Below are 13163 nucleotides of genomic sequence, written 5' to 3' on the forward strand. Positions count from 1 at the left end.
GAAGACAAAAAGAAACAAAGAATAAAGGCCATAAATAGAAAAGCTACAAATATGGAAGGTATGAGTTCAACTATATCAATAATTACTTTAAATGTGAATGGTCTAAATACACCAATTAAAAGACTGTCAGAGTGGTTAAAAAAAAAAAAAGAACAAGATCCAACTATTGTCTACTGGAAACCCACTTAGATAGTTAGATAGAAAGATAAATACGATAGATGATAGATAGATAGATAGATAGATAGATAGATAGATAGATAGATAGATAAAAGTAAAGGAAGGACAGAAAAAGATAAACTCTGCTAACACACTTAATGAAAAGAAAGCAGAGTAGCTATAAACTTCAGACAGAACAGACTTCAGAGCACAGAAAGTTATCAGGGATAAAGAGGGGCATTACATCATGGTAAGTGGATCAATTCTCTAAAAAGACATGACAATCCTGAATGTATATACACCTAACAACAGAGCATCAAATACATGAAGCAAAAACTGGTAGAACTACAACAAGAACCATATGGGTCCACTCTCATAGCTGGAGACTGGAACACCCCTCACTCACAGATGGACAGCCCAGCAGGCAGGCTGTCAGTGAGGACAGAGTTGAACTCAGCAGCACCATCAATCACCTGGTCTAATGGACATTTATAGAATAATCCGTTCAACAACAGCACAATGCATTCTTCTCAAGTCAGCCGGAATACTCACCAAGACAGACCACATTCTAGTCTGTAAAACACACCTCAACAAATTTAAAAGAAAAGAAACACAGCCCACAATGGTATTAAGCTAGAAATCAATAACAGAAGGATAACTGGAAAACCCCCAAATATGTAGGATATTAAACATCTCACTTCTAAATAACATAATGGGTCAAAGAAGAAGTCTCAGAAATTTTAAAAATATTTTTAACTAAATGAAAGTGAAAACACAACTTACCAAAATTGTAGAATGTAAAAGCAGTGCATTGGTAGCAGCAAGTGCATATATTAATTGTAGAATGTGAAAGCAGTGCATTGGTAGCAGCAAGTGCATATATTTAAAAAAAAAAAGATGTAGAATCAATAATCTAAGCTTCTGCCTTAGGAAACCAGAAGAAGAGCAAATTAAATCCAAAGTAGGCGTAAGAAAAGAAATGATAAACATTAGAGCATAAATCAATGAAATTGAAAACAGGAGCTCAATAAAGAAAATCAACAAAACCAGAAGTTGGTTCTATGAAAAGATCAATAAAATTGGTAAACCTCTAGCCAGCTAACCAATGAAAACAAGACAAATTACTAATATTATAATTGAGAGAGGAGCCATCACTACTGATCTATAGACATTAAAGGGTAATAAAGGTATCTTATGCACAAGTCTATGCCTATAAATTTGATAACTTAAATGGACTGGTTCTTTCAAATATACAATCTACCAAAACTCATTCAGATAATCTGAATAGGTCTTTATGTATTAGAGAGATGGAATCAATAATTAATAACCTTTAAAAAAGAAAGCATTAGGCTCAGATGACTTCACTGGTGAATTCAACCAAACATTTAGAGAAGAAATCATACCAATTCTCAACTATCTCCTCCAGATAATAGAAGCAAGAAAATACTTCCTAACTCATTCTATGAGGCCAGCATTACCCTAATACCAAAACCAGATAGAAACATTACAAAAAAGGAAAACTACAGACCAATATCCATCATGAATATAAAGTGTAGATATTCTAAACATAAATTAGCAACTAGAATCCAACAAGGTAGAAGAAAAATTATACACACTGACCAGTTGATATTTATTCCAGGCTGGTTCAACATTCAGAAATAAATGAATGTAATCTACCACAACAACAGGCTAACAAGTCACATGGTCATATTGATAGATGCAGAAAAGCATTTGACAGAATTCAACACCCACGTATAATAAAAACTCTCAGCAAACTAGGAATAGAGGGGACTTTCCTCAACTTGATAAAGCTACAAAACCTACAGCTAACGTAAGACTTAATAGTGAGAACCTAGATGCTTTCCCCCTGAGATCAGGAACAAGGCGAGGATGACCCCTCTCACCATAGCTCTTCAAAGTCGTACTGGCATCTCGGCTAATGCAGTAAGACAAGAAAATGAAATAAAAGGCTTATTGATTGGAGGGAGAGCGAAAAAATTGCCTTCGTCTCAGATGACGTGATTATCTCTGTAGAAAACCCCAAGGAATCAACAACAACAAAACTGTACTAATACGCAAGGTTAAATACAATACAATAGTCTTTTGAAGTCTGTTCAGTGCAGGGCTCCTCCAAAACTGAGTCCCAGGCAGACGCCCACCAGACAGACACCCCCAGGCATCCGTCCCCTGCAGCATGGACTGGCGGTCCTAGTGGCTGCTGTGATGGCTCGAGCTTTGCCAGGAGGAGTCCTGCACCTGAACAGATATAGAGAAAGAATGTTCTTCCTTATCCTCAGAGAAAGGTGAGCTGTGCCCTGTCTGTTAGCCGAGGGGCCTCAGGAAAGAGCAGCATGTGGCTGGGCTCCTCATGGGTGAGGAACAGCGTGCATGTGTTTGGTGCTGGCATGTGCACAGTGCCACCCAGTTCAGCGAGGTCCCAGACCCTGTGGCCAGCCCTCCCAGCCGTGACAGTAGCAGCTGTGTCACTGTGCAGGTGACTGTCTGGAAGGAGGAGGAACGCCCCTTAGATCTGGACAGAGGGCAGAGCTGCTGCCAGGGCTGGAGCTTCGAGGTCCCTCAGTCCCCCAGACCGGCCAAGGCTCAGCCCTGCCTGGGGCCAGGCTCCCGTTTCCCGTCCTTGCTGCTGGTGCTCATTTCTCCAACAGGCCCTCTCCCTGCCCTGGCAGAGTTCCCCTTCCTCCTTCCCCGCCCTTCCGGCTCTTCCATCAACCCCATGCTCGGCCTCTCCCTGGGCCCACACTTGGAGGCTCTGTTTCCCCTGCCATGTCCCAAGAGGCCCAGACAACGTCCTGTGTTTGTGTCCCGTGCCCTTATCCGTGTGCATCTCTGTGTCCTGTGCCCGGGTCCACTCTCGTGTCTCATCTCCATGTCCCATGTCTGTGTCTGTGTCCATGTTCTCAGGGCTCCTGGGAGGTCAAGGCCATGGAAAGGCCCGGAGGGGAGGCGGATCAGGGAGCCCACAGCACAGGCAGAATCTGTGAGAATTGCTACGTTGCTGGTGGGACACCGGTCCTCCCCTGGGCATTAGTCCCCACCCCTGTGTCCGCTACCTGGGCAGGTCTCCCTTCGACCTCCTCAGAGTGATGACGGCTGCGTGGGGCTGATGTTTGATAAATGCTGTCCTTCTGCAGAGATGGATGGGTGGTTCCAGTAAGTGCTTCGGTGATTAAACGGCCTGCGCATTCCAGTGGCAAATGGGTGGTATGGACGGGTCCTTGTTTGCTCACACAGTCCTGTGCCCACCTGCCCCGGGCACTGGCCTCTGGCTAACTGGGTCCATCTCCCTCTGATGCCTTCCAAGGGGATTGTGATGTACTGCAGGACCTGGGGGGACCAGCCTCAAAGCCAGCACCCTGAGGGCATGTCCATAGTTTGGGAACCAGATCAGAGGAGCGGGGGCACAGCGGGCACAGCCCAGCGCTTGGGGAGCAGCTCCCTTCCACCTGCCCTGTTCCGAGTTCCCTAAGTCACTGAGCACCTCGTATAGGTTGCAGCCAGGCTCCTGCTTTAGCCCCTCGGAGTCCCCACCCCTAGTGCTTTGCTCTTGCCTGGGGTTCACTCTCCATGGAGCGCTGCCCCAAGTCCCTGCCTCCTGTCTCATCCCTGCTGCTCCGCCATGTCGGTGGGTCCATGGGCGGGATGGTGCTCCAGAAACGACAGATGCGAGCAGCTCATTGGGCTCGGAGCACGACCCTCAGGAACTCGGACAGCAGAACTGGTCATTGTTGGCCTCCAGGAATCTCCTAAGAGCCCAGGGACATCCCCTGTGTTGGGCCTTCCCCAAGAGAGGAGCATGTATGCGGGCCAGCAGGTCTCTGCTGCGTTCGTGCGGGTCTGCATGTGGTGGTCTTGGTGGGCCCACGTGCAGCCGAGCTCCCGACAGGGCATCCTGAGCGGAGGCCGGCAGCCCTCCACCAGCCCGAGCCTGAGACTTTGAGGAACAGATTCATACGTTTCTTCACCAGACCCCACCATGGCGTGGGGTTACCATCCGTGAAAAGAAGCCCCCAGGCCCTGATGTGAGAGAACCAGGCCAAACCCTGTCTGCAGGGGTCAGCCCAGGTGGGGGTGGCCCAGCAGGACACCTCGTCCAGTGAGGTGACGGGCAGGCGGCTAGGAGCTTGGTCTGTGTGCCCTCCTCTCTCCATCTCACATAAAAACCCCTTGTCCTTGCACATGAGTGATGTTGGCTGGATATGGAGGGAATCGATGTTATTAAATAAATTTGTATTAAGGTATGAGCGAACGGTAATTCCACAGCCCTCTTAAACATACTCACGGTGTTAACGGAGGATGCCAATTAGCCCCTGTAAATCTGCAGGCTGCGAGTGTTAGCGGATAATGAAGTGGAGTGTCAGACTCCAGGTGGCGGACCGGCGATTTACGAGTCACGGTGTCCCCGGGAGCAGCTAGCCTGCTGGGTCGGCGCCCCCCCATCTGGTCCCCCTCATCACTCCCTGCTCCCCACAGGGCTGCACGGGTGGGACACGGGACCCCCACGGGGTGTGGCTGTTTGGATGGAATGTAGTGACGTGGTTATTCACAACATTCATCTGCCCTTTTCTAGCTAAGAAGTATAAAAAAGTCACTGGCAAGGAGATCTACTCGGACACGTTGGAGAGCACGCCCATGCTGGAGAAAGAGAAGTTCCCGCAGGACTACTTCCCCGAGGTGCGTCTGGGGCCCGTGCCACTTTCTCCCAAAGCACTTACTTTTCAGGGTGGTCACGTGAGAAGGGACATTTAGGACAGGGGGTCTTCATATCCTGGTGGGGATCACATCTCTGCTGCCACGCTCCCATGTTCTCTTTCTGGGAGGATCTGAAGTGTGCGTGGGTTCATGGGTTGCCTGAGGTAAGAGCTGAGAGAATCTGCAGTGTTTGTCGTTAAAACAACTGGTAAATTTTCTAATCCTTATTTCCTGGCAGAGGAATCATCCCCAATGATGCAGGAAAATGATTATCAATTCAGGTTGGCCTGGCATGTGAACGGGTCAATCTAGCCAGTGACCTACCCGACCTTCATAGCTATGGTGTGCCAGGCAGTGACACACAGGGCGTGTTCCTGCCCCTGAGTTCGGGGTGTGCCAGCGAGAGGCACGGCCGAGAGCCCTCCCAGTCCCAGGCAGTGGCTGCTTCATACAGATCAGGGGGTAAGGAAAGTGTGGGATTACTTACCACCCACAGCTCAGACTCAGTCAGAAAATGCTGATATATTTCCTGTGGGTTTTACTGCATCTTGTGTAGTTGTGTTATTTTTATGCGGAATGCACTGCACACACAATTTCGGATCCTGTGTCTTTACTTGACATTATAAGCAGCCCTTTGGAGTCTCCTAATCCTGTGCACTCACTCACGAGTTGATCCAGAGTTGGTCACCTGTCCTTTACCTCCTATTAACTGGGGCCGGATGTGGTGCTGATTGAAGCCTTTGGGGCAAGATGGAGGCCTGGGCGCCCGCCTCCCTGACAGAGGTGTGCTCAGCTGCAAGAAGGATTGCTTCCAGTCCCTTCTGCGTGAGGATTGCCCGCTGCTCAGCAGACCCCCCACCTGCGCTCCCAGCTGATCTTCAGCAAGGCCACAACTTTATTAACTTGTTTTATGACCTGAGCCCGGAGTGAAGGAATGGTGGCTGCCTCCGTAAAGGATGGCCCTCTTGTCACACCAGGGCACGGCTTCCTCATCCATTGTCCTGAGCCAAGGACGGGTGTCAGAGGCCCAGCCTCCCGGCCTGGCTGCTCCGCCTGAGGCTGGAGGAAGGCATGCCCGGAAAGCTCTGGAAGCTTCAGTTCTGGACCTTCCATGAGCACAGCCGATGCTGTGACTCCTGGGATCCTCCCTGAATGTTGGCCGTGGTGGGTCCTGACAAGAGGGTGGGGCCACGGTTCCCTTGGAGATGTCAAGGGGCAAGAAGTTGGTTTCAGAGTCCAGTTTTGCTAAGCTCCAGGCCCTGTCCCAGTCCAGACCCAGCTTTGCTTACCTGGAGTCTGAGTTGGGGCCCACACAGACTGTGGCCCTCGCCTGAGGGTGACCAGGGGCCACAGCGGCACAGGTGGGGCCTCGGCCTCCTCCCAGCAGGAGAACGAGCTTGGCCAGGGCCCCTAGCGTGGTTGGGGATCAGCCCCGAGCTGGACATGCTTGGCAGTGTCCAAGGTCCTGACCCAACACCCACAGGTGGGAAGCCCCCAGCACCTCTCTGTCTTGGTTACAGGCACCACGGGCCATGTGAGGCTGAGTTGGGACCTGGGTTGTCCTAGCTCTTCTGTTCTCATCCTGGGGTCCAGTCTCAGCCCAGAGGGGCACTCACCCCACCTAGGGTGGCTGAGGTTCCCCAGAGGAGACCTGGGAGTGGAGGTAGGGCTGACAGAGGTGCCCATGAGCTGGCCATGCCCAGGTCAGTGCTGGGGCTGGGCAGCGGGGCTGGTCAGAGTGATCCTGTGATGGCAGTGGGCAGTGCTAGACAGGGGGCTGGTATGGTAACAATTGCAGCCAGTGTTGGGGAGGCCTTAAGCCCCTGCCTCCCCACCTCAAGTAGTTCAAATTCTTTATATGCAACTTTAAAGTTTTGAACTGTTACAAATGCTGGAAGATGGAAAGGAGTGGCCGGCAGGTGCCAGCCTCCAGACTGAAGAGGAGTTGGGCTTGGCTCTGTCTGTCCCCTGGAGCTCAGCTCTTCTCTCTTCCCAGCCTCCAGGGCATGGGCGCCTGCTGGTACCTGGGTCAGCCCAAGTGCTTGATCCCACGAGGCAGGTGCTTCTCCAGGCCGCTCCCCACACAGCAGCCTCTCAGTATCAGGGACGCTATTCCCACTCACACGTGGAACAGGATGCACCCTGATACCCAGCTTGTGATGGACCCCAGCATGCGGACCCCCCCCAGGACTCACATGGGTCCCCTGGGGTCTCGTCCTCTTGTCACTTGTTAGCGACTCTCACTGCATCTTCATCCTTAGAAATAGGGTCACCAGAGGCTGCCAGTGTCTGTCATCTGTGAGCGGTGATGCTCTCTGAAGAAGGGGCTTCTGTGGCGGTCACCATGTGTTGGTGGACAGAGGAAGGGGAGGCTGAGGCAGTGCATGCCTTGGTAGGTGGCTCCCCTGAGGAGCCAGGTTCCCGGGGAGAAGTCTCCAGGCGCTCAGGACTTGCTCCCAGGCTCAGCACATCGGTCAGGGCTCCCATTTCCCCTCCCTCCATAGCCCAAGCTCGGGGAGTAGAGGCCAGAGCTCAGGCTGACGGTGTGGATGGGGGGCAAGGTCTGGGGACCTCAGCTGTGGCATCCCACTTCTTGCATATCCCTGAGAGAGGACACCCTGGTGGGGTGGGGCATGGCCCTTGGCCTTGATGCCCAGGGTCAGGGTACTGTTCCCAAGGTGCCAGCATGGCTCCCTAGGGACAGACAGCAAGGGGCTGCCTCCCTCCCCTGGGACAAGTGGCCTGGGTCCAAGCCTGAAGCCTGTGCTTAGCAGACCTGGCCCCAGGTGACACACTGCCGCACCTACAGGGTCGCCACACCGTCACGGGGTGCACCCCAATCTCTCCACTGGAGAGCAGCATGTTGCTGGGACGAGGGGACCGCCATACCCAAGCATTGGCTTTGCAGGGTGGCTGTGGTTGTTCCCTTGGATATGACGTTGCCACATTAGAAACTGGCTCAGCGTTTGTCTCAGATGGGAGTCTCTGGAGATGAAGTCACACCATTTCCAGAAGTGAGTTGTCTCTGGGGGACCATGTGAGTCCCTTAAAGTGGCTGAAGGGAAATCTTACTGAGAGCGCCGACACCTCCAAGGTCCTGTGAGTGACGAGGCACTTTGAGGTGTGCAAGGCATCCATCGGCTCTGCGTCTTCAGTGGAAGGTGGTCCGTCCTGGTCAGGCACCTGGGCGCCACGTCAGTGCGGCTGGTGTGGGGAGGCACGCGCTGTGGCAGCAGCTGTTGCTCGCTCCTCCCTGTTCTGTGCCTTCAGGCCAGTCTCTCCGCTTTATTTGAACACATTTTGGGGGAGGGAATTAGTTTAAGACGGATTTCCGTTTCTTTTATTACCATCACTTAAGGATAATCTAAATGTAATTACCATGATGGAGGCAATTCCAAATAATTACAGCCCCTGCATATCAAGCTCACAAAACTTTCCCTGCTGATTTATGGCGGCTTTGGCTCAGCATGACTCTCAGATGCTGCCTCTGGGAGCAGCACTCCAGATAATGTGAGACCATTTTTAAAAAGCGGATTTGTGTAGTCGATCAGGGCTGAGGCATTTTTTTCCTCTTGCCCGTAGTGAGAAATTGGTTGTTACCATAGATCACAGGCCTGCTCCTGGCTCTTATGAAAGATGAATTAATTTCACTAATGCTCCGAAGCGGGCCTTTCACAGGGAGGCTGTGTGGCGAGAGCCTTCCCGCAGCCTCCCTTTCTCACTGGTGATTTATGCCGTCTTTTAGTAGATGAAACCGCCTGTATTTGCCATCCATCTGCTGCCTAAAGGAATCCTATTAACAGGGGATCTGAGCAGAGACTTAATATTGTAAGGTGAACGACGTGGCAGCCCCCACTCCCCGCCCGGGCATGACGTGGCTTTCACTTCGTGATGATAACCTCGAAGTTTATCACCCCAGCCAGTGCTGTCCCCGTCCACCCCAGCCAGTGCTGTCCCTGTCTACCCCAGTCGCTGCTGTCCCCGTCCACCATCACCTGGAGCCCTTGGTGGGATTTCAGAGGGTGGCCAGTGACCAGAAAGATTAGCACACAGACCAGCTTCAGACTAACTCCCATTCCGAGAAGTGATGGAGGCTGGAGGCCATGTCCTTGAGGTGTCCCCACATTCCAGAGTTAGGTCCAGAGTCAGAGGAGGGGTGGGGAGGGGGCAAGAAGGAGGAGGGGCAGCCAGCTGGAGCCTCTGGGTGCAGGAGCCAGTGGTTAGGAACAGCCTCGCAGGGTCACCGCTGAGTTTACACATCCCCGCCAGGAAGGGCAGTTTTCTGCTGCCCAGGGCCTGCCCTCCCACTGAGACAGAAGGAGCGGCCTGGGTAGAAGGTGAATTACCGGCTCTCCGGGAGGGGCCAATCAGACAGTGGGTGTGTGTCAAGGCCCCTCTCCCTACCGAGCAAGGTGGCGGTTCTGTTCTGGAAAGATGCTCCTGTCTCTGCTCTGACACTAGGAGACATGGGCCCCACCAGGTCAAGATGGCTCTGTCCCCACCCACATCCCAGCTGACTCCTGCCCGGGGTGGGGTGGGGTGAGAGCACCAGCACCGAATTCCCGATTCTGGCTTCTCCCACTCACTCGCTCTGTGACCTTGAGCACAGTTCTTAACCTCCAAGTCTCAGTTTCCCGGTCTGTAAAATGGGCACTGGTGGTGCCCTTCCTGTGGCTCATGTGAGGATTGAATACGCCTCTGAGCTTCAGGCGCTGGCCTGTCAGTCACTGGGCACAGGCTGCTGCCCGGCAGGCAGGCATGCGGGGCTGGGTGGTGCTCACAGACGCTGCTTCAGCACCTGACACAGTCACTGAAAATAAGATTCTAAACCAGATCTGGTCAAATCAGTGACTCAGAGGGATTATTAATGAGTTCATCTAGAACAGCGGTTCTCAACCTGTGGGTCTCGACCCCTTTGGCGGTTGAACGACCCTTTCACAGGGGTCGCCTAAGACCATCCTGCATATCAGATATTTACATTACGATTCATAACAGTAGCAACATTACAGTTATGAAGTAGCAACAAAAATAGTTTTATGGTTGGGTCACAACATGAGGAACTGTATTTAAAGGGCCAGAAGGTTGAGAACCACTGATCTAGAACATAGCCAAGAGACACACGATGTAGGGTTGAAGAGAGGGCTCTGGGCAGAGGGCTGTCATGGAAGAATCGGGAGACTGTGTTTAGATGTCGCGTGTGAAGTTTGGTTGTTAGGGGAAGTAGGGAAATCGGTGGGACAGTAGCTACAGGGGCTGTGGGGTGGCAGGAGAGCCAGGCACTGAGTTATTCGTTACATGAAGTTAATCACTGCAGAGTCTGGGCCCTGTGCTCACGCAGGGAGCACTTCATCACCACCGCCTTTGGTTCCCATGTACTTACCTTCATCCCTGCAAGCCCAGGCTCACAGACACGGACAGAGTCCTGGCCTCCCACCATTGCCTGACCCTGGGGCACACCTGCTCCCCCTGCTCTGTCCCTCAGTTGACCCAGGTGACTGTGCACCAGGCCCCGCGCTCCTGCTGGGAGTATTGGAGGGAACGGGACAGTCTCATCCACACGTTTTAACTTGGTGTTTGTGAGCTGAGGACTCAGCAAGGTCTCCCGTGTCTCCTGGGAGCTTGTAAGGGGTGCTGGCAGGAGCCCCACTCCCCCAACTGCTTAAGCTGTGAAGCGACCCTGTTGCGTGTTCTATTTAAATTAAAATTCATTAAGGTAAAATGGCAGCATTTTCAGTGCTCAGCGACCCTGGGTGACCACTGGCTCCTGCATGGGCAATGACACGTATTTCCGTCATCGCAGCTGCATCCACCCTCCCTTGCCCTGCCTAGGCACGAGCGGACCACGCAGGTTCCAGTCCCATGGGTCTCTGACCTGAGATTGACAGCAGCTGTGCAAGGCAGTGTGGGACCCGCCCCCACATACCCCATCCCCCACTCCCACCCTCCCAGGTCAGGAACCAACAAGGGAGGAATGTGGGGCACCAGTGACTTTTGTCCCCAGCTTCTCCAACAGGGTGACCTGGAGGGAGGGAGAATGAAGCAGAGGTGAGCGTGGTTCTTTGCTTAGCCATCCTCCTCTGATGATCGGCTCTCCCAAGGCAGGTCCAGGCCCCAAGTTGGTGCCGCGAGGGGGCAGCCCTCAGAGGGGCCTTCGTGGGCCACGCACCAGCGTCCAGGACGTCTTTGTGATACACTGCTTGGGTGTGCATGGCCAGCAGCGCACCCTCATTTGACCTGGGCCCACCTGGTTTCCTAGTAACTCTCTTGGGGCTGGGGAGGGGTTTTAACAGATGGTGGTGGCCATGCGTGTTTGTACCTGCTCTCCTGCACGCTGAGCCATGTGCGTGCACTTGGCCTGCACGGGAAGTGGCATCTCAGCCCTTGTGAGCTGAAAGGTTAGCGTGTTCTCTGACTGAGAAGCCTCCGATGCACGCATGTGAGTCGCTGCCTCCCTCCTTCCTCTTTTCCCGCTTACCTGTGTGACCTGTTTATTTTTCAGTGCAAATGGTCAAGAAAAGGCTTTGTTCGGACAAGATGGTGCGTCGCAGACTGGTATGTTCCTCGTGTTGACTATTCGTCTCTGCTTCATGGAGTTCCCCCTTTTGTGTTTTGCACAAGTCGTGTATGTCGAATGTCCCTCAAAGGCTGTGTCACCCCGAGTCCCAGCTGCCTGACCTGAACCCCTGCTCTGTGGCCCTTTTTGCTGTCAGTGACTGTGTGACACGGAGTATTGTCTCCCGGTCCCTGAAGGCCGTGCTGCCTCCTCCCATGGCCGTGATGTTGTGAGCAGCCCCGCTCCTCCTGGCAGCCCCACCCCACCCTACCCCCACCCCCCGCTCTGTGCCCCACTGTGGCCACATTCCGTTGCGTGAAGGCGGCCCCGCAGCATGTCCTGAGGGGTTTGGGGCATGGCAGCAGTACAACCCCTCACCCAGCGACCCAGGCCGGGCCTTCCTGCAGGTGGCAGCTCTCAGTGGCTCAGCAGGAAACCTCAGACCCCTGGCTGTGAAGGCCAGCACTGCTCACCCTAATGTGTGTTCTCCTGGGGGTGCCGGGGTCAGAGGGCCATGGTCTGAACTGTGAGAGGTCTTAGAGGGGTGTCACCTTAAATGCTACTGATGGGCTTGTGCAGGCCAAGGGTGTGCATCCCACTGGTGTGGACAGAATGTGGGGCAAGGCACAGCTGGGGTCGGCTCTGGAGCTGGAGCCCGTGTCCCCCACCTGACCCTGGAGTGCCCATCAGGCGGCCAGAGTCTGCCAGTGACCACAAGTTGGATGGAGCAGCAGGCCCTCAGCTGCCCTGCTATTTGCACATGGCCCCTCCCTGTGGCTGCTTAGGTCTGGTGTTCTCTGGAGCAGGGGGCCCAGAGAGGTGGGGAGCCCCAAACAGAGCTGCAGTCTTTGTGACCTAATCCAGAGAGTGGCAGTCACCATTTCCTCCCTTTGCTGAGGGTCACACAGGCTGCGGTATGAGGGAGGGCTGACGAGGGCACCAGGAGCCGGGGTGGGGGTCATCTGCCCCTGCAGGAGAGGCCAAGTTCTCTACCCTCCGTCTCCGTGGTCAGTCCTGTCTCACTGGGTTTGGGGCCTGGTGGTCTCGGCCCTGCAGGTGACTGTGGGGTGGGGGCTGACTGCCTCACCACAGCCTTGCAGAAGCTGAGGCTTCAGGGCAACCCTCAGCCTTTCCTGGGCTATGACCTTGGGGGCTTCTTAACGGAAGTGAAATGAATCATATAGTGACCCCCAGTCGTGGGGCCCCGACAGTGAGCTCTGTGGGCACCTGGGGCCAAATCACCTGCTGGTGGAGAGAGCTGAGGCCTCCTCTCTCCTCTCCTTTCAGTTTGAAGGGCCCCCTCCTTCCTGCCCTCCCTTTCTCCCTTCCATTTCTCCTCCTCCTTCATCCCCTCTTCTCTCCCTCCCCTTTCCGCTCCTTCCTCCTTCTCCTTCATCACCAGTATACCGCCTCATCGAGAGATTCGTGAATTCTCTCGCGAATGTGAATAGAAATAAACGCTATCTAAGTGGTACATAATGCAGGCTCGGGAGCCACGGTAGATAGTCAGGAGTCGACAGTGCCGGGTCAGAGAGTCTGGCAATTCAAGAAAATGAACACGAGGTGAAACTTAGACGTGTGCAATACTGAATCCTATTACAAGCTGAAAAAGCCCCGAAGTAACATGTGTAAGGGCGCGGTCGCAGCCTGATTTAGTAATAGAGGTGAAATGGATCGTGCAGTAATTGAGAGGAGTGTCTCAACGTTGAGAAAGATATTGACTGAGAACGAGGCAAGCACATAT

At 53.4% G+C, this 13163-nt stretch overlaps 1 protein-coding gene across 1 annotated transcript in view; it reads left to right on the forward strand.

The window, feature by feature from the left end:
- The window catches only part of INPP5A (inositol polyphosphate-5-phosphatase A), an 86707-nt gene that overhangs the window by 33278 nt on the left and 40266 nt on the right, over window positions 1–13163 (forward strand). The window contains exons 4-5 of the mRNA XM_014464547.2: window positions 4745–4848; window positions 11366–11418. Coding sequence (XP_014320033.2) covers window positions 4745–4848; window positions 11366–11418 — 157 coding nt within the window. The remainder of the gene's footprint in view (window positions 1–4744; window positions 4849–11365; window positions 11419–13163) is intronic.

This window comes from Myotis lucifugus, unplaced genomic scaffold, assembly GCF_000147115.1.
Source record: "Myotis lucifugus unplaced genomic scaffold, Myoluc2.0 scaffold_255, whole genome shotgun sequence".
Lineage (NCBI taxonomy): Eukaryota > Metazoa > Chordata > Mammalia > Chiroptera > Vespertilionidae > Myotis > Myotis lucifugus.